Source organism: Bos javanicus, chromosome 28 (genome assembly GCF_032452875.1).
Source record: "Bos javanicus breed banteng chromosome 28, ARS-OSU_banteng_1.0, whole genome shotgun sequence".
Taxonomy (NCBI): Eukaryota; Metazoa; Chordata; class Mammalia; order Artiodactyla; family Bovidae; genus Bos; species Bos javanicus.
In genome coordinates this window covers 27,185,520-27,211,292 of record NC_083895.1, presented here as the reverse complement: position 1 = coordinate 27,211,292, position 25,773 = coordinate 27,185,520, and the positions used below count along the sequence as shown (strand labels likewise).

The window sequence follows — 25,773 nt, the reverse complement described above, 5'->3', positions numbered from 1 at the left end:
AGATTTAACAGCTCCAAAACATAATCCTCACGTAAGGTGGTGGGATGCTGGCAGGGAGGAGAAACGGGTACTGTTTGGGGCTTCTCTGATGGGTGACACATGCTTTGGTGTCTTATCCTTGCACTCTGCTTGTACCTGAAACTCATTCTGACAGCCTGGAGGAGGAGGCAGAACCGCCAACAGAGTAGGTTGCCCCAGCTGACATCCTTATTTCTACACATTCTGCCTCCAAAACCCTGGTCAGCAGCGCATAAGACAAGCCCCAAACTGGAGTGTCTGTGGCTCTCCCGCCAAAAGACATCAGAGGCAGAGGTCGTTCAGCAAAAGGCAGTTTTCCAAACAGAGGCTGGTGGCCCAATCCAGACAGGGAACAGGCCTCCCTCTGCCCCGTGGCCTGGCCAGGGTGGGAGCCATTGTGTCCTAAGCTGACTCTGGGAGGGCAGGAGGCCCAGGGTCCTACAGTATACATACCCACAAGAAGAGTAGGGGTCCCCGGAAGCTGGCTGGAGTCCAAGGAGACAGCACACCCTTAGCACAGCAGGGCTGCCAGTGCTGGTGACTGAGAACCCTCCAAGCGTTAAGGAGGGACATGCCCTGCCCTTCTGAGGCTGCTGGGTCTTGATGGTCTACACCCCCACAGGTGTGCACAGGTGCACAAATGTGCATGCGTTTACACATGCCAGTCACATACACATACAGTCACTCAGACACAGCAGCCTCAGGCCGTGCCCGACACATCACACAGTCAGTGCCCAAGAGTGGAGTCTGCGGGCCGCCCCTCGGGGTTTTCTGGAGCTCACAGGAGAGGCAGTGAGCCCTGTCCTTGTCCTAAGACAGTGGTTCTCAAAGTGAGGTCCCTGGGCCAGCAGCATTAACATCACCCGAGAACGTGTTGGACATGCTTTGGGTTCCGTCTTGGTCACAGAGCCCTGAGCAGGCCCGGGGGCCTCCCACAGGACTGCGACTCCTTGTCACGCCTTTTATGCGTCAGCTCCTGTGCTAATCAGACTTAACACACACCATCTCATTTAAAACTCACCAACACACTGTGAGATGCATGCTGTATGGTTCCTATTTTTTTCAGATGGGAACTGAAGTTCGGAAAGGTTTAGGAGTCCTTGCCTGGAGTCCCCGAGGCTCCCAAGCCCATGCCCCTAGTCACATTCTAGATGTAGCTCCGGCCCCGCTGAATGTAAACACCCTACTGAGGACTGTGCCCTCCATGCCAGGCCCCACCCCTGCCACCCCCTCAACTTTCCCTGGGTCTCTCCCTGCCTCAGCAGCCAGTCCTAAATCTTTCCTCAAGAGATGAAGCCTGGCCATCCACGCAGGAGGTGGGACGAAGGGCGGAGGCAAAGCCCCAGCTCGTGAGAAGACAGCACCTCTGCCAAGGCCCTCGTCGCCCTGCACCACACGGCCCCGCCCGGAGAGCAGCGGGAAGGCCTCCCCGCCTGCACCCCAGCGCCTGGAGAGACAGCCTGCTGCACAACTGACCTGCGGGATCCAGACAGCTGCTTTGCGCACGTCTGATCCCTAATGTCTCCTGAACCACATTAGGAGGGACCTGGGTTCGAGTTTATCACCAACTTACTACATGACCTGGGCTGGTCCCCACTTGGAATCTCTTTTTCCATTTCTGCAGTGAAGACACAGGCTGATGATTTAGAAGGATGTTTCTTAGTCTGAGACCACGTCTTGGATTCTAGATATCCACGTGACGTTGGAGAAGGCTGGCCAGGACATGGGAATCTGAAGTGCCTAGGGCTCTGGACCCGGCTGTCTGCTCAGCCTAACTCATCTCTGTTTGAGACTTGGGAGTGACCCCCCGGCTCCCTGGACGCGCCTGGCTCGGCACCTACTCCTCCTGCTCCCCGCACTCAGAGAGGATTTGTGTGCTCCCACAGGGCACCAGGGCCTGGAGGGAGCCAAGGAGCCTTACCCCTTGTGCCAGACTCAGAGGCGGCCATGGGGGCCTGTGTCGTGATGACCGATATCAACATCTCGTCTGGCCTTGACAGCAATGCCACAGGCATCACAGCCTTCTCCATGCCCGGCTGGCAGCTGGCACTGTGGACCGCAGCCTACCTGGCCCTGGTGCTGGTGGCTGTGATGGGCAATGCCACAGTCATCTGGATCATTCTGGCCCATCAGAGGATGCGCACGGTGACCAACTACTTCATCGTCAACCTGGCCCTGGCCGACCTCTGCATGGCTGCCTTCAACGCTGCCTTCAACTTCGTCTACGCCAGCCACAACATCTGGTACTTTGGCCGTGCCTTCTGCTACTTCCAGAACCTCTTCCCCATCACAGCCATGTTCGTCAGTATCTACTCCATGACTGCCATTGCTGCTGACAGGCAAGTAGGGGCAGCGGGGTAGTGGGGCAGTTATGGGGAGCCGGTTCACTGTGTTGGCTTCAGACAGGGCTGATAACACACCCATAGTCACACAGCAAGTTAAATGTAGAACCCAGGGAATTAATTGCCTCCTAACCTGTTCATGATCCTAAACTATGCATCTGGAATAGTTTCACAGAGGACTGTGGAACTGAGACGAGAAAGGATAAGGTTAGACACGAGAAAGAACTTTGCCCTAGATGGGTGTTCAAGGCTATAGGGGAAGAACAACAGTGTTTTAGGGACCTTCTGGAGTGTTCTTCTCTGGAGTTGATTTTTGTTTTGGTTTCTTTATTTTACAAGGAAATTGCTTATATTGTTTCCTCTTCCTAGATAGATAATTTGAGGGGAAAATTAAACACTGCATGCAGTTACCACATAATTACGATGGGGCCAATTACCTCCCAGGCACTGTATCTCTGGGGCTGCAGACTGAGCCTCTGCAGGTGACAGGGGACAGGAGGGTAAAAGAGTGATCAGTCAGCAGATCTGAAAGTCACCTGAGACTTGCATTCACTCAATAAGTATCTGAGGCACTGTTCCAGGCGCTGGGAAATATACAGCAGTGGGAAAAGTGTGGTCTCATGGAACTTCCGCCTTAAAGCTCAGGTGGGGGGTGGGTAGTATGGACTGTAGAGGGCAGGGTGGAGCCAGGAGTCCAGACAGGCAGGAGGCGGTTGACTAGGTAACTCAGGGGAGGGAAGACGGTGGCTCAGGTCAGGATGGTAATAATGGAGACGTGTCCATTCATTTCTTTATTCATTCTTAGTCATAGGAAGAAATTCCCCCCGTGCCCACTATGTACAGACACTGTTCTGCATGTTCAGGTAAAAACAGATAAAGATGCCTGCCCTGGTGAAAACTTAAATAGAAATACAAGACTAAATAAATTATACATTGTATTTTGAGGTCATGAGGGCTATGGGAAAATATCAGGAAGGGGATAGGAGATTCGATGGAGAAGGCAATGGCACCCCACTCCAGTACTCTTGCCTGGAAAATCCCATGGACAGAGGAGCCTGGTAGGCTGCAGTCCATGGGGTCGCTAGGAGTTGGACACGACTGAGCGACTTTACTTTCACTTTTCACTTTCATGCATTGGAGAAGGAAATAGCAACCCACTCCAGTGTTCTTGCCTGTAGAATCACAGGGACGGGGGAGCCTGGTGGGCTGCCGTCTATGGGGTCGCACAGAGTCGGACACGACTGAAGCGACTTAGCAGCAGCAGCAGGGGATTCGAAGCGCTAGGGTTTGTGTTTTGGGGTGCGGCAGGTAGTATATCAGATATCATCTCAGGATCAGCGAAAGGGTGGGCTTTGAGCTTTGTCTTATTGTCCTGGCCATGTCTCAAGGTTCAGATTAATCCCAGGGAGGAAGGCTGGGGGGTCATCTAGGACCAAGGTCATTTCTGCATATGTAGAGCACTTCCTTCACTGCAGATTGCTGGTAGGCAGCTGCTTTGGGCTTTGTGCAGAAGAACTTCGGGCTCTGTTAAAGTTTCTGAACAGAAGAGAGGCTGAGCTGCTGAGGAACTCGGCAGGGCGGAGCTGCAGGACAGTGCCCCAGATGGACTTCTGGTGTGGCCACACTGCCCTCTTGTGGCCTTCTGAGAGCATGTCCACGCTCAGAAGGAGGCGATGAGGTGGAGAGAGGTTTAGAGCGCTAGTGTGCCACGTGTCTACAAGACAGTCACCAGTTCGGCAGCTCTCTGCAGGTCACCAGCAGGGTGTGGGGAATAGGACGGGAGAGTGTGGGCCTGGAGTGGGAAGAGGAGGTGCAGACTGGTCTGAAGGGCGTGCACCGCTCACACCGGTGCAGACTGGTCTCAAGGGTGTGCACCGCTCACACCGCCCTCTGCTCACAGGTACATGGCCATCGTCCACCCCTTCCAGCCCCGGCTCTCAGCTCCTGGCACCAGAGCGGTCATTGCTGGCATCTGGCTGGTGGCCCTGGCCCTCGCCTTCCCCCAGTGCTTCTATTCCACCATCACCACGGATGAGGGCGCCACCAAGTGCGTGGTGGCCTGGCCTGAAGACAGCGGTGGCAAGATGCTCCTTTTGTAAGGCCTGGGGGTGGGGGAACACGGTGTGTGCACATGTGCCTGTGTGTGCGTGCATGCACATTCATGGTGTCCACGTGTGCAGTGTGTAAGTGTGAGTGCACAGGTATCTGAGTGAACTGGGGATAATGTGAGCACAGGATCAACTTAGCACTCAGTAAATGTCAGGTCTGGTCTAAGCACTTTACATACATGAACTCATTTAATTCTCATAACAGTATGAGTATGTATTATTATTATTTCCATTTCTCAGATGAGGAAACCAAAGCACTAAAAAAACTAAGAGCCTAGGACCACACAGCTATTAGGTGGTAAATCAAGGATTTAAATTCAGGCAGTCCTGCTTCAGAGTCCAATCTCGTCAACACTCTTGCTTAAATAAAGTGGGTAGCAGGGTACTGAGGCAGAAAGAAAGGGCAGATGATGGAGTCTGGGATGTTTTCAGGAGAAGCCTGGAGATAGCCTTGAGATGAGGCAGGCACCATGGGCTAGGGGATGGGGGCAGAAAGCAGAACTCAGACACGGTGCAGCTGCTGTGTGACCCTGGATAAGTCCTTTTCTTTTCTGGGCCTCAGTTTGCCTAGTTCTCATGTGGCTCTGTCATCCCCAAGAACCTTGGAAATTCAAAATTGAGGATAAAGAATCGGTTGAGGTTCTGGGGACAGTATTCGGGTTGGAATCCTGCTCTGTCCCCTGCTGGCTCAAGGATCCTTTGAGTCATTTAACCTCTCTGAGCCTTTGGCTCTTTCTCTCTCAAAGGAGATTCGCAAGAGAACCTTGCTCAGGGGTTGTTGTGAGGCACTGCAGCAGAACCTGTGCCCAGTATGTGGTCGTTTAAACCGGAGCAAACGAAAACAAACCCGTCAGACTTAGTCCAAGAAAAGCCTGGCTGCCGCAAGTATAAGGCTGTACACGCTCTGAGCCCAGAGCCGCCAGATCTCGGCAACAATTCAGGCCCCTCCCCGCCCCCTGTCTCCCAACGCCGGCCCCTACCTCTCCTCCAGTCCCGAGCACTGGCCAGAAGGCGCCGTTCCTCTGAGAAGCCTGTTTCTGGGGACTGCTGTATTTCGAGGTCAGGCCCTGCCATGGGTCTTTGCCCTCACCCTGTACCCTCACGTTCTCAGGATTCAATGCTTCGTCGGCGGTGTCCATGTAGGGACTCGCCCCTCTTCCTGGCTCAGGGAAGGGATGGGAGCAGAACATTTCGAGACTGGCCACTGGGGGGCGATGTTTTTCCACCTTCAGTTCAGTTCAATTCAGTCGCTCGGTCGTGTCCGACTCTGCGACCCCATGAATCGGAGCAGGCCAGGCCTCCCTGTCCATCACCAACTCCCCAGAGTTCACTCAAACTCACGTCCCATCGAGTCCGTGATGCCATCCAGCCATCTCATCCTCTGTCGTCCCCTTCTCCTCCTGCCCCCAATCCCTCCCAGCATCAGGGTCTTTTCCAGTGAGTCAATTCTTCACATGAGGTGGCCAAAGTATTGGAGTTTCAGCTTTAGCATCAGTCCTTCCAATGAACACGCAGGCTGATTTCCTTTAGGATGGACTGGTTGGACCTCCTTGCAGTCCAAGGGACTCTCAAGAGTCTTCTCCAACACCACAGTTCAAAAGCATCAATTCTTCAGTGCTCAGCTTTCTTCACAGTCCAACTCTCACATCCATACATGACCACTGGAAAAACCACAGCCTTGACTAGACAGACCTTTTTCCACCTTAACATGGAGTTTTTCTCCTGGAGGCACGGAATGGTGAGAATTCAAGGTACCAACCACCAGTTTTCTGGGGTCGGTGATTTGTGACCCTGATTCAGACGACAGCAGAAAGCAAGAGGGCAGAGGTGGGCTAGGAGGGTATACTTTGATGATACTTCGAATTCTGAGAGGATTTGGGCGAAAGCTTGGTTTCTTGTGTGTGAGAATTTATTATTCATTCTTGGGTTAGGGAGCTTCTGAGATTTAGACTGGGGGCTCCATCCTTACAGGCTCACATTCTGTGTGTATGGATCTGATAAAATGACAGATGCCCTCTCCAGGAAAATGCACATACACTTTCAAAATCAAAAGGCAAAAAAAAAAAAAAAAGGCAGTCTCAGGTGTGAGAGAAGCCATTCCTGATAATGGCAGGCCCTAGAAGATGGTCCCCAAAGCTCCTTGGCTCTCCCTTCTGATGGGAACTTAGCCCAGAGTGAATCCCCATCCTGCACCGACCCAAAAAAGAATGAGGCACCAAAGGGGCATCACTCATATTCGGGAAGCATGGTGGAGATGATCTCCATGTTTTACAAACGGGGAAACTGAGACTGAAGGAGAGATCTGATTGCCCAAGGTCATGCTTTAAATTAGAGGCTGGACAAGAACCCAGGTCTTCTGACTCCTCAGGGCTCATTCTCAGTGAAAGGGAAATTATTTAGGTGTTAAGTCTGTAGAGCTGTTTCACATGACACAGACTTCCTGTGCCTCTCTGAGCCTCGGTTCCTTGATCTGGACACTGAGGCAGATGGCTCAGCTGATCTTCAAGGTCCATCTGTGACCTCACAATCAAAGGTGACAGGGCCTGGAACTCACTGCTCCTCCTCTCCTTACCTGCTCCACAGGAGGACAGATGGGGATCAGGGTGTCTAGGAGGCGCCAGATATGTTGTAATTAGAAAGTCAAATTCTAAACTCAGGTTTTAGGGAAGGTATTTAGGGAAGAACCCGTCTACTCTCCTCCCTCCAGGTGGCAGCACCTCTTGAAAGGGGCCCAGAAAGGCTGGCACATGCGGAGGAAAGTGGCTTGGGAACACCTCAGTTTTCCTAGAAGAAGGTCACATGACAGGGCCAGGGGGCTCGGGTCCATTCACCAAATGCTGCTGCCTGGGTCTTGTTGGAGCGTGACTGCAGCATCACTCAGAAACCAGAAGGGGCAGCAGGCATGTCCTTTACCCCACAGGAAATAAAAGGGCCTCAACACAGCCCCGGGTGTCCTCCACGGGGACTGGATGAGCACCATCAGTGGTGTTCCAGGCCACTTGCTCACAGCAGAAATTGTGTCTGCTGATGTGAGCCGTGTTTCCAACAATGCTCACAGGAAGAGGTGATCCGATAGCTTGAACCGTGTGGCCCGTCTTCACTGCCCCATTCCCTGGTAGGGATGCTGGTGCAGGATAGAAACGTATCAACTCCAGGAAATCTATTTAGACAGACAGATGCAGATATAGACGATATACATAATCTAATACCTGTGTATATACACACATATAATGCATGATTCTGGAAGAAAATATTCCAAATCGTTAATAGTGGTGGGGGTGGGATATGTAATTTTACTTCCTCTTTTATGCTTAATGGGGCTTCCCTGATAGCTCAGCTGGTGAAGAATCTGCCTGCAGTGCAGGAGACCCCAGTTCGATTCCTGAGTTGGGAAGATCCCCTAGAGAAGGGAAAGGCTACCCACTCCAGTATTCTGGCCTAGAGAATTCCATGGACTGTATAGTCCATGAGGTCGCAAAGAGTCGGACACGACTGAGCCACTTTCATTTGTGCTTAATGTCATTATAAATTTTAAAAAAATGTATTGGTTAACTTTTTCATTCCTATTTATTTCCTCGTTTGATAACTTGTCTGCCACTTGGAAGGACTCCAAGCTTACACTGGTGTCCCTTTTGCGGCAGGGAAAGCCCTCACTGGGCACATATGCTAGTTGATTTGCCTTAAAAAAAAAAAAAAATAAATAAACCAAGGTCTTGGGAGGCGGCCCCAGGGTGGCCTGCCAGGAAAACTCAGGGGCACCGCAAGGCCTGGGGACTGAGCTCTGGCAGTCTCCAGGTGCCCAGGCCCTTGACTCTCCCTCCAGGTACCACCTCGTAGTGATCGCCCTCATTTACTTCCTGCCTCTCGTGGTGATGTTCGTCGCCTACAGTGTCATCGGACTCACGCTCTGGAGACGCTCTGTCCCGGGGCACCAGGCTCATGGTGCCAACTTGCGCCACCTGCAGGCCAAGAAGAAGGTGAGCTCCGGGGGCGGAGGGGACGGGGTCAGGGCGGGGCCGGAAGTTTGGCCCCGCCTCGGCATCGGTCATTCCGGGCCCACCCCCGAAAGGGCGCCGCGGAGTATAGACTCCGCATGTACCTTGCGTTTGTCCCAAGTCTCTGGCCAGAGCCTTCATTCCTGCTTCCCCAGGCCGGCCGACTTGCCTTTGGTCTTTGGGTTGTGACAGACACAGATTGCAGCGAGTGGTCTTGCGGACCCATAGCTGGCAGGGTGTCTTCTAAGGATGGTGTTAGGAGCGAGAGCTCATCCACTCTCCAGAGGGGAGCTGCTTTGCTCAAAGAAGGATCCAAGACGCTTTTTAGAGAAGGTGGCATTGAACTGGGCTTTGAGGAGTGAGGACTAAGAAGGAAAGACAGCAGTGTGAGCCTAGAGACCAGCCTGAGCAAAAGCTGGGTAGAGGGCCCAGGAGTGCATGGGTAGTAGGTGTTCTGGGGGACTGAGGTTCCGGACGCAGAGGGGACCTGATTATTGAGGGCTTCTCAGGCTGGCATGAGGGGTGCCCCACCCTCACCCTCAGGAAGACTGGTGGGTCTTGGGGCATCCGGGCTGAGGAGTGACCGGAGTGTCTTCTGGACCAGTTTGTGAAGACCATGGTGCTGGTGGTGGTGACGTTTGCCATCTGCTGGCTGCCCTACCACCTCTACTTCATCCTGGGCACCTTCCAGGAGGACATCTACTGCCACAAGTTCATCCAGCAGGTCTACCTGGCGCTCTTCTGGCTGGCCATGAGCTCCACCATGTACAATCCCATCATTTACTGCTGTCTCAACCACAGGTGAGCCCTCATCCCAGCCCCTCTCCTCAGCCTGGTTCCATCTGGACCCCCCTGCACAGCTTCACCACCCCCATGGGATTGCCATCCTCACAGGCATCCCCGAGCATAATCCTCGCTGTCGTCTGGGCCTCGCTTGAGCCCCACCCCCTCCCCAAAGCTCTGCCCAATGCCAAGCCTACAGCTTTCACGACCGCCTGCGCCTGTTCTTTCTTCTGGGGGCTGCACCTGGACAAGGAGAAGAGAGAAGGGAGGGACAGAGAGATGGAGGGAGGGGCAGAGAGGCAGAAGGACAGCCGAGAGGGAGGAAGGAAGGAGCCAGGTAAAGGAGGGAGGGACTTGGCTACTTCGCTAGTGGTCCAGTGGTTAAGACTTGGCCTGCCAATGCAGGGGGTGTGGGTTTGATCCCTGGTTGGGGAGCTAAGACCACACGTGCCTGTCGGCCAAAACAACCAAACATAAAGAAGCAATATTGTAAGAAATTCAATAAAGACAAAAAAAAAAAAACAAACAAGGAGGGAGGTACTGATGTTTTTAAGAGCCTTCTACATTGAGGCGGCACTGAGGACTGTCTGTGGGTGAGGACAGTGCCAGCTGCAGCGAATGAAGCACTCAGCCTGAGGCCTGGGGCTGAGGCTGGAGGGGAAACGGGTTGCTCCCTGGAAGATCACAGGAGGGGCTTTCAGGGGCACTAGGAAATGACCTTGGCAGAGACTGCCAGGGAGGAAGGAGCCCAATTCTCACTCCCTGCTGCTCTCATACCTCTAGAGAAGTGGAGTCTCACTGAGGGGCTGGCATTGGCTCTGGAGCACGTGCACAGGTGGGAGATGCCGGGCCAGGCAGGAGCCCCAGTGCCCAGGAGTCCTTCTTGTAGAGCAGGCCACTCAGCCTCAGAACGGTGGGGCCATGGAAGAGTCGGTGAGAGGTGAACACTGAGTCCTGGCCTTAACAAGGCAGTGATGTGGGTGACATTGACCCTGGGCCTCTTGTATCACCTTTCTGCACTGATATCCAGGCCATTCATAAGGCCAATAGAGCCTTTGTTGCTCAGACATCCTACCCACCTGGGGCAGGCCAGAAGGAAGTGAGAGACTGACTTTTATCTTTTGAATGTTTAATAGGCGTCAGAACCCTCCACTGTCTCCTTACAGGCAAGTATACCCCATGGACTGTAGCCCACCAGGCCCCTCTGTCCATGGAATTCTCCAGGCAAGAATACTAGAGTGGGTTGCCATTCCCTTCTCCAGGGAGAAACCTGCCTCTCCTGCATTGCAGGTGGATTCTTTACCATCTGAGCCACCAGGGCTACCCATGTAATGGGATGGAGGTGTTATCCCCATTTTACAGATAAAGAAACTGAGTCTCAGAAAGGAAGACTCTCCTAAACTCATACGACAAGAATTCCATGTGTTTCCAAGGTCTGTAATCTCATCCCCACATCACACATTTTTCTCTCATGCAGTTGTAGAAGTGAGAACTTAGAGACAGGGACTGTCACATCAGGGAGGGCCCCCAGCCTTCTGTGTCTGTGCCCTGCTACCCAGTGACAGTCCGTGGGAGTCAACACCCCACGGCTCTATGAGTTCCTGAAACAACCTCTGATCGTTCAGTATTTGAAGACACCGGCTCTGCAGTAGGACTGTTCCTCCTGGTGCCATCTTCTTTTCTCCAGAAAATAATCTTCAGTGGCTTTGTGTGCCAGCACTGTTCCAGGCCCTTTGGGATACGCTGGTGAACAAAAACAGTGATCCCTTTCCTCAGGGAGCTGACCTTCTTGGGGAGCAGGTGGAGATAGACAATAAGCAAACCTATGAGTGAACTCCGGGAGTTGGTGATGGACAGGGAGGCCTGACGTGCTGCGATTCATGGGGTCGCAAAGAGTCGGACACGACTGAGCGACTGAACTGAACTGAATGAGTCAATGAGCCACAGTGTGTATTAGGTGATAAATCCTATAGAAAAAAAGAGAACTGGGTAAGGGAGGACAGGAAGTAATGGGGGAAGTAATGGGCATAAAGGTTGCAATTTTACAGGATGGTCAGGGTAGGCCTTATTGAAGGGCCTCAGGGTAGGCCTTACTGAGGGGCCTTTTGAGCACATTTGAGGACTGAGTGGGCCCTGGTAGCTGTCTGGATAAGAGTTCCAGGCAGAGGGAACACCCAAGGCAAGGGGGAGAAGCAGGGAGAGGATTAGGCAGTTGCAGTAATCCCAGCAGGCAAGAGATGGTGGGTTTAGATGCATGAGAAGTGGTCAGAACCTGGAGATTGCTAAGGTAGAGTCAACAGACTTTGATGGAGAGGAAGTCAAGGATGACTCCAGGTTCTTGGGTGGTCAGTTATCAGGAATTGAGATGAGGATGACTGTCAGGGACATGGGGGGAAGAGGATAGGGAGCTCAGGTTGGGACATGCTGAATGTAGGTATAAGGGACAGTGGCCATGAAGCTCCCATAATAAAGGCATTTATTGGGCTGCACCGTGGAATCTCTAGAGCTACAGGGGGAGGAACCAACGTCAGGTCCGCGCTTCTGCAACACAGAAGCTTGCCTCTCCTGGGAACAGACCACTCACTCAGTTGTCTGCCTCTCTGCACCACACAGGGCCTCATTTATTTCTGCTGCTGACAGGACAGTGTCTACCTTCTGCCAGCTCTGTCTCACTTTTTCTACTCACTCTCTCCTTCCTCTGATCTCTCGTTTACATGGGGACCCTCTGTGCTGCCATGGGGAAAGCTCACTTATTTTTTAAGCAAATGTCCCCAAACTTAGTAGGTCCATGTGCATATTTCCTTTCAAAGCAGTCCCCTTGGAGAGCATCCTTATTCCAGCCAACATTGCCAAAGCCCCAATTTCTTAAGATTCCTCTTTGCATACTCCTTTAGAAGCCAATTAACAAATCAAACAAGAAAATCTGTTGTGTTATAATTGTACTTGGTTTGTTTTTGTTTGTTTGTAACAAATGGTCTTGTCCAGCTTAATCACCCACTTCAAACTTGGACTTGGCTCCAGATTACTTCTGGCTGTTTCCAAAACTCCAACCCACTAAAGAATGTGTCTCTGAGCTCTTTTTTTAAAATTCTTTATTTTTGGTTGCCCTGGGTCTTGCGCTGCGCACCGGCTTTTCTCTAGGTGCGGTGCGCAGGCGTCTCATTTCAGTGGCTTCTCTTGTGGAGCACAGGCTCTAGGGCGCTCGGGATTCAGTAGTTGTGGTCACAGGCTTAGCTGCACGGGCATGTGAGGTCTTAGTTCCTGGACCAGGGATCGAATCCTCGTCCCCTGCATCAGCAGGAGGATTCTCAACCACTGGACCACCAGGGAAGTCCTCCAGAGACCCTGAGCTCTTATGAGTGAATTTCCGAAGCAACTTTACTCTGGAGGGGAGATCGGCTCCTGGAGGTGGGGCAGCCACAGGGCAGTTCCCATAACTGTTGGCCTCACTCCATTTCTCAAGATGACCCCTCCACCCCTCAGGTTTCGCTCTGGATTCCGGCTTGCTTTCCGTTGCTGTCCATGGGTCACGCCAACCGAGGAGGACAAGATGGAGCTGACCTACACTCCATCCCTCTCCACGAGGGTCAACAGGTGTCACACTAAAGAGATTTTTTTCATGTCTGGGGATGTGGCCCCCTCTGAGGCTGTCAACGGGCAGGCTGAAAGCCCCCAAGCTGGAGTGTCTACTGAACCCTAAAGCCTAGTGCCTGGCTGCAGGGAGAGGCTCCGCACCCTTGAGAAGTAGCCAGTCGAAAGGACCACCTCTGAAAGTTTGGCCCGTGCCTCACCCTTCAGTACATCAATGGAAAGACGAGATGGGGCCAGGAACTCTGCAGTGGGTCCTGCCTCTCCCAGCCAGCCCCTCAGACAGTGCTTCAGGGGATCCAATAATTCAAAGAAGACAGGGTGAGCTAACACTTATCTAATCCAGGAGTTGCAAGGTCGAATGCCTTCCTGGGGCATACAACATAGAGTAAATTGAACCCAGTATGAAAGAAAAATTGTAGATATATTGATAAAAGATAACTGACTTCCAGTGTCGGGGCAATAGGGAATGGTGGGGACTGGCAAACTGGAGGGCATAGGAATCCAAAGGGGAGAGTGGCTGATCAGCTCTGGGCAAATGCTGCCATGTGACTGATCCTCTACATCTTTCAAGAGAAGCCAGAAATCCAAATTTGTGAAACTTCCAGAATTGTTAAATTTGGCTCACATTGTTATAAATGTTGTGCGAACCAAACAAAACACACCCGTGGGCAGTACTCAACCATGACACTGATTTATTATCAGGATAAAGACACAAGGAAAGAAGCTGCTTAATTCTGCAAAGCCCCTAACCTGTGAGCCAATCCAGGGCTTCTCTGCTTTAGCATCTAAGAACCCAGGTCCACCCCAGGGGAGATGGTGGTTAAGGGTCAAAAGAAGCCTCAGCTGGGTGGTCTCAAGACAATGACCTTCACATTGCCTTCCTCTTTCAGTTGCAAAACTACTTTGCAGGGAGGCTGAGGATGATGGGAGAGATGCCTATAAATTAGCAAGTCCAATACATGTTAAGTGCTTCATAAACAGCGTGTGTGCTCAGTCACTATGTCATGTCCAACTCTTTGTGACCCCATGGACTCTAGCCCACCAGGCTCCTGTCCATGGGATTCTCCAGGCAAGAATACTGGAGTGGGTTGCCATGTCTTCCTCCAGGGGATCTTCCCGACCCAGGGATCAAACCTGTGTCTCCTGCATTGACACGCAGATTCTTTACCACTGAGTCACCTGGGAAGCCCTCATAAACAGCAGCCGTGACTTTCATTACTGCTATGGCAGCCGTCTGACATGAATGCCTCTTCGAGTCAGCAACACAGCCGTCACCCTAACTTCCGCTCAAGAGGCTGGCAGGCAGAGAACACCAACCGTTCCATCCCCTAGAAAGCTCCAGGCCCAGCCGGGTCCACACCTCACCCTGCTTGCTGACTCACCTTTCCTGCCTCGGGCCCTTCCAGAAGAACCACATAATGCTGTAAATGCACACCTAGAGTTTAATGTTACCTGTGTTCTCCACAAAATCACTGTGCCGTAGGCGCTGGCAGTGCCAATAAAGGGACCCTGGTCTCACAAAACAAAGTGAACACGCAGTCAGTCCTGGGGAAGACCTTGCAGAGGTGTGACATGGCACTGCACTCACAGGGCACCAGAATGTGGACTGATGTGGGGTCCACTGACCAGCTTGGGGGGAGGAATCCAAAATGGCAGCCACAGAGTGGAACGGTACCCTCGAGGCTGAGGTGGGGCAGGGATGGAAGGGTTGGGCAAGGGCCAGTTTCCCATAGAAGGGGTTAATTTTCAATGGGGGTGTGTGTGGGGTGGGGGTGGGGAGAGCACCACAACCCTGCTACCCAGGGCTGCTGCAAGGCTTCATCTGCTTGGGCAGGGGGTCTCTTCATCTGTTGGCCTGGAGTTGGCGGACAGGATGATGAAGGCAGGACCTGCTCGGGAACAGCGGGAGCAGCGGGGGCCAGTGTTGCCCCGTCCTCTCGGGAAACCCAAACAGCCCCTGCAAGCCAAGCTTCTACTTTGTTCCAACTACAGGTGAGGAAGACAGGCTATTGGAAGACAGAAGCCTTTACCTTCTGAAAGGGGTCAAGGTGGGAGTGCAGGAATCCCTCCCCAAGGCAGGCCCCTGGGGCTGCAGCAGGGAGCCTGGAGGGCAGGTGCTAGAAGACACGGGGAGAGCATCCTTGAGCCAAAAGAAGGCTGAAGGCTGAAGAACACAGCCTTCATTTCAAACTGCCCCCGACCCAGAAGGCCACAAAACCCCCCAGGGTTTGGTTTTTGCCACATCCCCCAATATCCTCCCTACTCCCCAGTCATTAAGCATCACTCGGGTCTTTGAATTGGTACAAAGTTTACTAGGTCATACAACATGGCTCACAAAAGCGATGGGTAATTCCAATGAGCGTACTGTTTCTTGATTGGTTCCTTTTACCCGAATGGAGACAAGACACTTGCCCGCAGGACTGCCCACCTCCCCTCCCCAAGACAGACAGAAGGCAAGACTGTCACACTGTGGCTATGACCAGTTCCACGGACACATAATTCAGTGGCATTGCCATGCCCAGCTGGGACACCAGCCAGCAGCGGGTGCGGGGCCGGGAGGAAGTGGCGGCCACTGCACCCATGGGAGGAGAAGTCCCGGCAGTGTCTGCTGGTGATAATACATTGCACATGGGGGACGGGTCCCCAGGGACGGGCAGCGGAGGCCCTTAAGGCCTGTCAGATAGTGTGACTTTTCATCTTGGGCCAATAAATAACTGTTGGACGAATGCATAAATTAGAAACGGACGCCACTAAACTTCACACGTGGGGAACGTACGACCGGGTTGAAATCAAATCATGCAGAGTGGTAGGGCAGGTGAGGAGGGACCTGGAGGGCAGGGAGATTATCAACAGCACACACTCTATTTTGTACCCTACGTTACGCGCCGTTAGTGGGCTTCTGGTTTCCTCCCTGTGGTGGTGCAGGCGGGCTCTGGTGCCGGCGTCTCCCAGCACAGCTCGCTGGGCAAAATAAGGGGTCACTGCTTGAAGAGAGAAGTGCTGGAAGGGCAGCAGGCTGGGGGGTCAGGACTCTTAGCTGCTCATTTCTTGCCGGAGCCGAACGCCCACCGCTGTGATGAGGGCGGCTCCCTTGCCGCTGCCGTCTTCAGATAAGAGGAAGGACACATTACACTTTGGTGACAGTTCCTTCACGGTTTGGTGCATGATTCTGGAGAAGCTGAAAAGGACGAAAAATAGAGATGGGTTGGTAGAGGAATAGGAGAGATGCCGGACCCACCTGAAGATGCTGAAGCAGCCAAAGGGAAGGAGGGAAGCGAGGAAGGAGGGGGGTGGGGCTGCTCTGAAGCAGCAGAGACTTATTGAGAATGGCCGGGAGGCAAGCAGGTTTACTGCCAACCTAATTACAATTTGCAGCAGGGAGACACGACGGAGAATCCCAAACGAGCTCCTCTGGACAGCTCCTGAGGGCAACGCCATGAGTAACACACCCAGACAGCTCCCATCCTCAGAGCCTGAGGATCTGAGAGGACCGAAATCCAAGAAGGGGGTGTCGAGACCTGGGCGTGGACCACTGAGGCGCGCCAGGCCGGGTCAGGTGTTCAGCTCAGCAGGCTTCATGAAAACATCACCCATCCCTAGCTTGCAGCCCTCTGAGACCCCAGCCCATCAGCACCTGAAGCTGAGAGGGAGCCTTCCTTTCCACCCCCAAGTGAAGCACAATCTCTAAATGAGAAGCGACTCTGGATTCTTGCATTTTGTGCTGCAAATGAGATAGGGCCAGGCTGAGAATGCTCAGGGCAGCGGGGCTCCTAGAGGTAATACTGCTTGCCCTCTGCTGAGTATCTCCTAGGTGTCCCACACTTGATATACGTAATGTCCAGTCTGCCAATGGTTATTATCCCGCAAAGAAGAGGAGACTTGACAGAGATGAAGGAATTGAGCACAGCTTCTAAAGGGTGCTGTCAGGATTAAATCCAACCCTGTCCACGTTGGGCTCCAGAGACTAGCTCTAAACACAGTGACAAGGAGGACAGTGACAAAGGTGAAGAAATGGAGCCAGACAGCCTGTCCCATCCCAAGCCACGGCCGTGAGGTAAGCGGGCACTGTCCACGCTGAGTTGGGTATGCCTGCTTTAAAGTAGGGTGACATTATGGCTCGTTTACTGGGGAATGGTCCCATTGTAATTATTAGTAGCCCTCTCTCAACTGGCCAAAGTACCTCTGTTTCGACAATAATAAGGTCACTTCATTCGTAAGAGCCCAGCTTTGAGACATGCGGCGGGTCAAAGAGCAGATGGGCCCACCCATTCTCCTCCAGCATGGGATGTGGGACACCGGGCCCAAAGGAGGTTGATCCCGCCCGCCTCCGTGCTCCAAAGCCCAGGGCCACGATTGCTCCTGCCTTCCAAGGCTCTTGACAGACTGATGTAGCAGAACAAGACAGTGGGTGCTCTCCCTTTCCTTCACTCCCTCTCCTGGCTTCTAAGAAACAGCTTCTCCCCCAGGCTGATGGGTAAGCCCGCGCCCACCTGTTCCTGCTTTCCTGCTCCCCGCCCAGGATACAAGGGACCCGGGAGGAGCAGCAAGCAGGAAATGTCAGGACCACGGGGTGAACTGGCCAAGTGAAGCCACTTCTCCGCCCTGCGCCTGCCTCCTCATGCCAAACAAGCCCCGCTCCGACCGCACAGCCTGCAGGCCGGCTGTGTTCCTGGTGAGGAATTTTACTGGAGGGCGGGAAATCACATCCTGGTGTCCCGGAACCAAAAGGGGCTTCGCCCACGCGCCCGCCACCAATGGAAGCCCCACTCACTGCGGATGAAGCTTGTAGAGCGTCCCGTCCACGCCCACAGTCACGTTGAGGCGGTCCAGCCCCCTGTTTTCGCGGATCTTATCCACCACAGCAGCCATGCCTGCGCCACACAGCTGCGCCGCCCTCTTGGACACCACCCCACACACGGTCTTCACGAGGATACTGTCGTCGCACGTGCTGTTCAGGCCCAGCTGCTGGAGGATGGCCCGGACCTGCAGCAGCGCTAATCGGTCGCTGTGGGGGACGAAAGTCAGGAGGCCGGATGAAAAGGAACCCGCTGGAGAGCAGCAGGGGCCAGCCCCCAAAAACTGAACTTATCCACGAAAAGGGTTATGGGGCTTTCTCTTCCCTTCAAAATAATATTTTTTTTAATGACCCTCCAAGTATTACAAGTTAAGTTGTAGAAAAACTGGCAACTCTAGAAAAATTGGAAAATTAAAACTCTACAGCCCCAACACTGGGGGAAAATACTATTAAGGTTTAAATATATTTCCTTCCAATCTGTTTTTCTGGAATATCATTAAACTGCATTTGTTCTGTATATAAATAGGCTTGTCATTTATTTATGTTTAAATTTTTATTTTTACTGGAGTATAGTTGATAAATGGGCTTCCCTTGTGGCTCAGCTGGTAAAGAATCCACCCACAATGCAGGAAACCTGGGTTCAATCCCTGGATTGGGAAGATCCCCTGGTGAAGGGAAAGGCTACCCACTCCAGCATTCTGGCCTGGAGAATTCCATGGACTGGACAGTCCATGGGGTCACAAAAGGTCAGACATGATGAGTGACTTTCACTTTCACATAGTTGATAATAATATTGTGGGCTTGCCCTTTATATATGGTTTTCTTTCTTGGCTTTTTTCTTACTTCATATATCTGAGGGAGTTCCTACCTCCTTATCCAAGACCAGGATTGAAAAAGGCTGCCATAGTAGTTCATTCTGGGAATGACCATAATTTATTTAGAGAAATTTAACTTGAAATTTTTTGCTACACTCTGATGACATTCCTGTTTATAAGTCTTTGTGTGCAACTCAGATTTTTCCTTTAGGATACATTTCTGGGTCAAAGGGCTTTTGACCCAGAAGGCAAGTGCCTTTCTGAAAGTTGACTCTTGGTCTCCTGGGATATTTGTCTCTTCATGAAATTGAAAGAGTTGACAATGAAACAGTGATGATGACGACAACAGTGACAAGAGCAGTGAGCCTTTTTTGAGGACTCACTATGTGACAGGTGTTTACATACATCACTTCATTCCTCTTCCTAACAGCCAACTGATCCACATTTGACTGTTCCCGTTTTAAAGATGTGGCAATTGAGGCTGGAGGAGATTGAGTAACTCACCCAGAGCTCACAGCCAGTGACGTAGAGCAGGTCTCAGGACCAGAACTACCAAAGCTCTCACCCACCATGCCATATCTTGTCATATAGAATGCAGATGTTTTCTTTCTTTGGTTTGCTGTTTTGTCTTTTAAGCTTAATGATTGATATTGTTTTTAACTTACAGAAACCATGCGGCTAAAATTTGCAATTTTCTCTTTATTATTTCTCCCTTTGATATGACACTTGAAAAGACCTTCCCCAGCACTTCACACCCATCAGGATGGCTCTTATTAAAAGAAAAATAAAAACAGAAAATAAATAGTGTTGGCAAGGATATAAAGTTGGAGCCCTTGTATATACTGTTGGTGGGATGTAAAATGGTACAGCCTCTGTGGAAGAGTATAGCAGTTCCTCCAAGTAAATAAAATAATTATGTGATCCATCAATTCCACTTCTGAGTATATACCCAAAAGAATCGAAAGCCGGGATGTGATCATGTATTTGCACACTCATGTTCATAGCAGCATTATGCACAACAGCCAAAAAGTGGAAGCAACCCAAGTGTCCATGGATGGATGAATGGATAAGCAAAATGTGGTGTATACCATACAAGGAATTACTCATATTCAGCCTTAAAAAAGGAAATTCTGCTACAAATGGATGAACCTTAATGATACTATGCTAAGTGCGGTAAGCCAGATGTGAAAGGACAGAGGCTGTATGATTCCACTTACATGAAGTCACTAGAGAAGTCAAAGTCATAGACACAGAAGGTAGAACAGTGGTTGCCAGGGGCTGGGGGAGGGGGGATATGGAGAGTTAGTATTTAATGGGTATGGAATTTCAGTTTGGGAAGATGAAAAAGTTCTGGAGATGGATGGTGCAGATGGTGGAACAACAAAGTGAATGTATTTAATGCCGCTGAACTGTCTACTTCCAAAATGGTCACAATGATAAAGTTAACACTATGTGTATCTACCACAGTAAAAAGGGCTTCCCTTGTGGCTCAGCTGGTAAAGAATCCGCCTGCAATGCAGGAGACCTGGGTTTGATCCCTGGGTTGGGAAGATCCCCTGGAGAAGGGAACAGCTACCCACTCCACTATTCTGGCCTGGAGAATGCCATGGACAGATGAAAGTCGTAAAGAAGTCCACGGGGTCACAAAGAGTCAGACTCGACAGTGAAAAGTCAGACTTTTTCACTTGACCATGATAAAAAAGTATTAACAAGAAATATTCACTGATACTTTCTTCTCCTTCTTTTCTGGCTGCTATTTTCCACACCCTGGCTCATGGGTGAACTGAGAACGAAGAGAGAAGGAAGTGGGAAACTTGGTTCCCTATCATGGCCCCTCCCTCCCCTGAGACTGTGAAATGCCACCACTCTGGATGCTCAAGACCTCCAAGGTCGGGGCCTCGGGGCTGCTGTCTACAGCAGCGAGCACTTTACTGCATGGGTTCTGGGGGGCAATGAGTTTCACCTGCAGGTTACAGACCCAGGCTTGGGGGACAGTGAGGAGCAGGCCCTGGCCCAGTGCCGCTATCATGACCATCCTAAAATGTAGGAGGCTTCTGCACAAGCGCTTTTGCTGAGCACTTTCCTACTTTCTCCCACAGTTCACTGTGCAAGATGGCGATGGTAGAGATGAAATGTTCACTCCATGTGAGAAAAACAGGAGGAAGACAGAAGCAGCTCGCTGGGACACTGTGGGTGGTGAGCCCTGCGTCCGCAGCTGCCTTTCGGAGAAGAGGGTGAGGTCAGACCAGTGGCGCTTGGCTCTTTTGGACTCGATGCTCCTTCAATTCAAATATCTGCGATGCACCTTTCCTATCCTGAAATGTAACCTATTACACACAGGACGATTTCAAACAAATCAATATAACGCCCTAACATATAGAATGAATAAAAGGGAATGATTTACAGTAAAATTATGGAACTTCAACATGCAACTGCTCAGGGTATACTACTCCAGAGAAGAAGAAAACCCTCACAAACGGCCAGAATGTCCCCTAGATTGCCTACCACCCCCATCACAGCCCCCTGGCCAGGCCCACCTGTGACTTGAAGGCCCTGCCCGCTCACCTCTCGATCTGAGAGAGATACTTGGTCTGAAAGAGGCCCCGGGTCTTCAGCGGCTCAGAGATCTGCCCCCGGAAGAGGAAGCCCCTCTTGGCGAAGTCGATCAAGATGTTGCGGACAATCTCACCCAGGTACATACCGCTGATCATCTTCTCATACCTGGAACGAGAGGAGGGAGGCTGGGCATCTCTAGGAGGCCTCTGGTCTTGAGTAACCATGGGCGCCTTCCTGTGGCTCACGGGCATCACCACCCCATGTACCCAGCCCTGTGCTCCCTGGCAGAGGCAAAGTGCAAGACCGGGAAGGACTGAGGAATCCCCAACCCTCCCAGGATCAGATGCGGTATCTACCACCGGCACTGTTTCATCGCTGGATCATCCTCTTCCTCACCCGACTCCCTGCCTCTGCCTGGTGAAATCCCACTCAGGCTCCTAGCTCTCAGTTCAACCATCACTGCTCCAAGGGGTCTGTCCTCCCCACCTGCCTGCTCAGCTTCCAGGCACCCTCCGTTCTTCCCAACACACATGGGTCCTCGCCCTCTCAGCATCCCTGCAGTGAAAGCCTCGAGGGGACAGAGTGTGAGTACCTTGCTCAGTTTTGTGTCCCAGGGCCTAGCACAACATAGGGCTGCTCTCGGTCAAGCGCTCAATACCTAACTGCAGAACTAGCAAGCAGCTTAAAGGGATAAGAACACGGGGAATGTTTCCACTAGATTTTCGGAAGGTTTTGCCACAACCCAGGGTGCTTGTCAAGCACCCACAGAGTGACAAAGCCACACGGGCTGGAGGACCCAGGCAGCCACCACACCCCTGAGGGCCACCTGTTCTTGGGGCTTTTAATTCCTGCCCTCTCCATGCTCAAGGGCCTCAAGAAATGACAAGAGATTTAACTGCTTCTATGCACACACCCCATGTCTCAGTGTCCCTAAGCTGGGAAGACTCTCCTGGAATCTGTATACTCCAGAAGATCTGGGGTGCTCCACAGGAAAAAAAAAAAACAAACAAGAACTAGCACAACTATCCTCAATTCTCACCTAGTCTTTCTCATTTCACCAAGGAGACATCTCCTTGGTGTGGAACAGTTTGGTGCTAATATGGCTCTAACCCCTTCCAACCCCTACACATCTCTCTCTTAACAAAGAGGGTCTTCCTGTAGAGCGCTGGTGGGCACAGTAGGTAGGACTGAAATAATGCTCTTCTTCACTATATCCATTTTATGGTAATAATACTGGTTTTTCCTCCCTCATTAAACTCAAGAATACAAGCTGATTTAAAGAAAAACATGCAGCATAGGTGGTATTTGGAAAAGACATAAATCTTGAGGTTAGCTGGAGAATCACTTATGTTTGAGAGGTACTACCCCAGCTCTTTGTTCTGCTCCTGGGGACGTGACTTGACCACCCCATCTTGGCTGTGGCAGAGGATGGCCTGATACCTGGGAGCCTGAGACAAGAGATCATTTGTCTCTTTGCTGGGAAGGGGGACACTGGCATCTTGGGGAGGGTCCCTGAAACCCAAGCTGCAAAGCTCCAATAGCCACTAGGCGCTAGAGGTCTGCTGTGGGAAGGCTAAAGGGAGGCGGGCCTCAGCCTCAGCCCTGACCTGGAGCCCCCACTCCCATCCCCGCCCGCCCTGGCAACATCCTAACTTCCCTTGCCCATTAACAGCTGCAAGTCAAGGGTGTTCTGCTTCCACTAAACAAGGGAGCAGCCTGCTGACCAAGAGGTTTCTATTAGTCTATGGGGAGGAAACATAGAGCAACAGCAAGACCAGAATGTTCCAGAATAAACATGGTCACTGAGAGGACTGGTGTGACCACTGCCACCCTGTACCCAGAGGAGGCACCTGGACAGAACATCAACCTGGGCCATCTTGTACCACGTGCTGCTGCTACCCCTAAGTTCTCTGTTCTCCTTGGGCCAAAAGAAAAGGTCAGGAGTTAACCTGAGGGACCACAGTCTCCAAGCTCTGTGCAAAGCCCCCTCCCACTAGAAACTTCTTTCACTGTAACAGGCAGGGGACTTCCCTGGCAGTCCAGTGGTTAGGTAGGACTCCATGCTTTCACTGCAGGGGGCCCAGGTTCAATCCCTAGTCAGAGAACTAAGATCCCACACGCTACATGACTCGGCCAAAAAATAAACAAACACAGGCAGAAACACAGCCACGTACCCTGCACCCCCGCCCCCCACCCGCCCGCCACCGTCCTGTCTCCTCTACCAGGTGGAATTACCTTTGCTTCCCAGAGTTTAGAGAAAACTCATCCACCAGTTTGTCATAGATTGTTCTGATATCATCCAGACACCCGTTGTCCCCAAAGGCACCCCACTCCATGTTGATACACATTTGTCCCTGGTTTCCTTCTAGTGTCTCGACGTTTTTCATTTCCTCCATGTAGCAGGCATTGCTGCCAGTCCCTGAAATACATAAAGTGGGGAATGAATGGCCCTTAGTGGGGAGGGGGATTGCAACCAGGCTTGGCGCTCCACTGGGGCACACTTCTGAGATGAACATTCACTTTCCCAATGTCTTCCAGGAAAATCTCAAACTATAATGGGAAAGTTAGAGTGAAAACTGCCCAGAGCATTTGATTAACTCACTTTATACCAAGGCACCAATACTAAGAGCCTCATATGTTCACCTGTCCAAGCAGGGCTGCTGCTGCTGCTGCTAAGTCGCTTCAGTCGTGTCCTACCCTGTCCGACCCCATAGATGGCACCCCACCAGGCTCCTCCGTCCATGGGATTTTCCAGGCAAGAGTACTGGAGTGGGGTGCCACTGCCTTCTCCACCAAGCAGGGCTATGCTTACTTGAATACAAGATGGTGTTAGAGCAAAGGGATGCATCTTAAAAGTGGTGGAGGTTTATGCAGCATTCAGATTGAAAGGGTATTTCTCCGTCTCTCTTCCCCCACCCCCCCCAACACACTGGCCACAGATACACACACACACACACACATGTGTGTGTGTGTGTGTATATATATATATATATATATATATATATATAAATGGGCTTCCCAGTGGGTAAAGAGCCTGCGTGCCAAAGCAGGAGATCAGTCAGGAAGATCCCCTGGAGGAGGGCATGGCAATCCACTCCAACATTCTTGCCCGGAGAATTCCTTGGGCAGAGAAGCCTGGCAGGCAACAGTCCATGGGGTCGCAAAGAGTAGGACACAACTGAAGCGACTTAGCACGCATGCATATATAAAATACTATTAATACATGGAGGTGTTGTCTACTATCCAGCCACTTATGTCCATATATCTTATCAAACTTGGTCATGGACTCTGCCTGAATAAACTCTCCTGCGTGTTCTACAATGAGGCCTGTGGTTAGTTCACCGAAGGACAGCGTCCTGAGCATGTCCAGGGTACATTTCTAAAGCAATGGTTCCTCACCATTTTGCTATCACAGATCTCTGAAATTCTGATGATTCTCCTGAGAAAGGAACTCCCCTGGTGGTCCAGGGGCTAAGACTGTGTGCTCCCAATGCGGGGGGCCGGGGTTCGATCCCTGGCCTGGGAACTGGTAGCACTAGTGGTAAAGAACCCTCCTGTCAGTGCAGGAGACGTCAAAGATATGGGATTGGTCTCTGGGTCAGGAAGATCTCCTGGAGGAGGAAATGGCAACCCATTCCAGTATTCTTGCCTGGAGAATCCAACAGAGGAGCCTGGCAAAGAGTCGGACACAACTGAATCAACTTAGCATACACACACTCCTGAGAAAAGGGCCATTTCCCCAGGTGCACCCACACACTGTATACACATAGTCTGACAAATGGCTTCCAGGGGATCAGGAGCCTCTGATTTCCATCCGTGATCTCCCAGGACAGGGCTACTCGGAGTGTGGCCCCTTAAGGACTAGGGCTGGAACCCAAACTGTTTGCTGTTCTCATCCAGGAGGATTTAGGTACAGATGTTGGGAGGAAGTGTTCTAAAACTTTCATAACAGTTTTAATTGCCAGATATCAAACTTGTGGTTGTTGGCTTTGTCTCGGTGAATGGACGGGAAATTTAAAAACCAATCAACCAAACAAGGAGTCCCTCACACAGATATTTTTCTATATACCTGAATCCCCTGAGGAGTTGTTAAGATGGATTTCCTGATTCAGGAGGTGAAGGGTGAGTCCCAAGACCCTGCATTTCTAATACGCTCTCAGATGATGCTGATGTTGCTGGTCCATGGACCACACGTGAGATTCACAAGGCCCTAGAGCACCATGGACCCACCCTGGGTGGGATGCACAGTAGATGGATTTTCAACATCATTAAGGGACACAAAGACACCCCTACCAACTAGACAAGTGGGCTCAGGTTGTTTTATGCCCTTTAAAGAAACTTAAGTAGAATTTGCAGATGCTTCTGACTGTATAACTATAAGCAGATAGGGTAGAGGGTCCCTGGAGAAAGATAAACAGGCATGACTTTCTTGACATTAGTGAAGCCATTTTGGCCTAATGCATTTTGTGATCTAAGTTTGGCCACAATTCTTGCTCTTCAACAAATCTCAATAATAATGATCTTAAGGGACAAAAGAATAAACTATTATCAGGCAAGAGAAGTAATAATAGCAAAAATAATAAATCAGTTGTAAAGATTCCTAGTTCTGTTTCATGTTAAAGATTAGCCTGAAGCACTTTCCTGAGCTGTTTTGCAGACTTTAAACCCCGCTCAGGCACTCAACTGCCAGATCGTCATGTATGGATGTGAGAATTGGATCATAAAGAAAGCTGAGCGCCAAAGAATTAATGCGTTTGAACTGTGGTGTTG

The 25,773-nt window shown here is 51.3% G+C and overlaps 2 protein-coding genes across 7 annotated transcripts in view; one reads left to right on the top strand and one right to left on the bottom strand.

The window, feature by feature from the left end:
* The first annotated feature begins 1,318 nt into the window (after positions 1-1,318).
* Positions 1,319-22,010, top strand: TACR2 (tachykinin receptor 2). Of its 4 annotated transcripts, none has more exons than XM_061405189.1 (6): positions 1,319-2,357; positions 4,261-4,455; positions 8,292-8,445; positions 9,068-9,264; positions 12,730-12,840; positions 20,547-22,010. In XM_061405189.1, exons 1-6 carry the CDS (start codon positions 1,966-1,968, stop codon positions 20,683-20,685), a joined length of 1,188 nt encoding a protein of 395 aa, XP_061261173.1. In that variant the 5' UTR covers positions 1,319-1,965; the 3' UTR covers positions 20,686-22,010. The 4 variants fall into 4 exon arrangements, with proteins under 4 accessions (XP_061261173.1, XP_061261176.1, XP_061261175.1 ...); XM_061405192.1 differs by lacking the exon at positions 20,547-22,010 and adding an exon at positions 13,997-15,280; XM_061405191.1 differs by lacking the exon at positions 20,547-22,010 and adding an exon at positions 13,945-15,280.
* The window catches only part of HK1 (hexokinase 1), a 131,843-nt gene continuing 121,198 nt past the window's right edge, over positions 15,129-25,773 (bottom strand). For all 3 annotated transcript variants that reach the window (XM_061405185.1, XM_061405186.1, XM_061405184.1), the window contains 4 exons: positions 23,239-23,422; positions 21,013-21,168; positions 17,609-17,842; positions 15,129-16,015 (listed from right to left, as the gene is read on the bottom strand). In XM_061405185.1, coding sequence (XP_061261169.1) covers positions 15,871-16,015; positions 17,609-17,842; positions 21,013-21,168; positions 23,239-23,422 — 719 coding nt within the window. In that variant the 3' untranslated portion in view covers positions 15,129-15,870. The remainder of the gene's footprint in view (positions 16,016-17,608; positions 17,843-21,012; positions 21,169-23,238; positions 23,423-25,773) is intronic.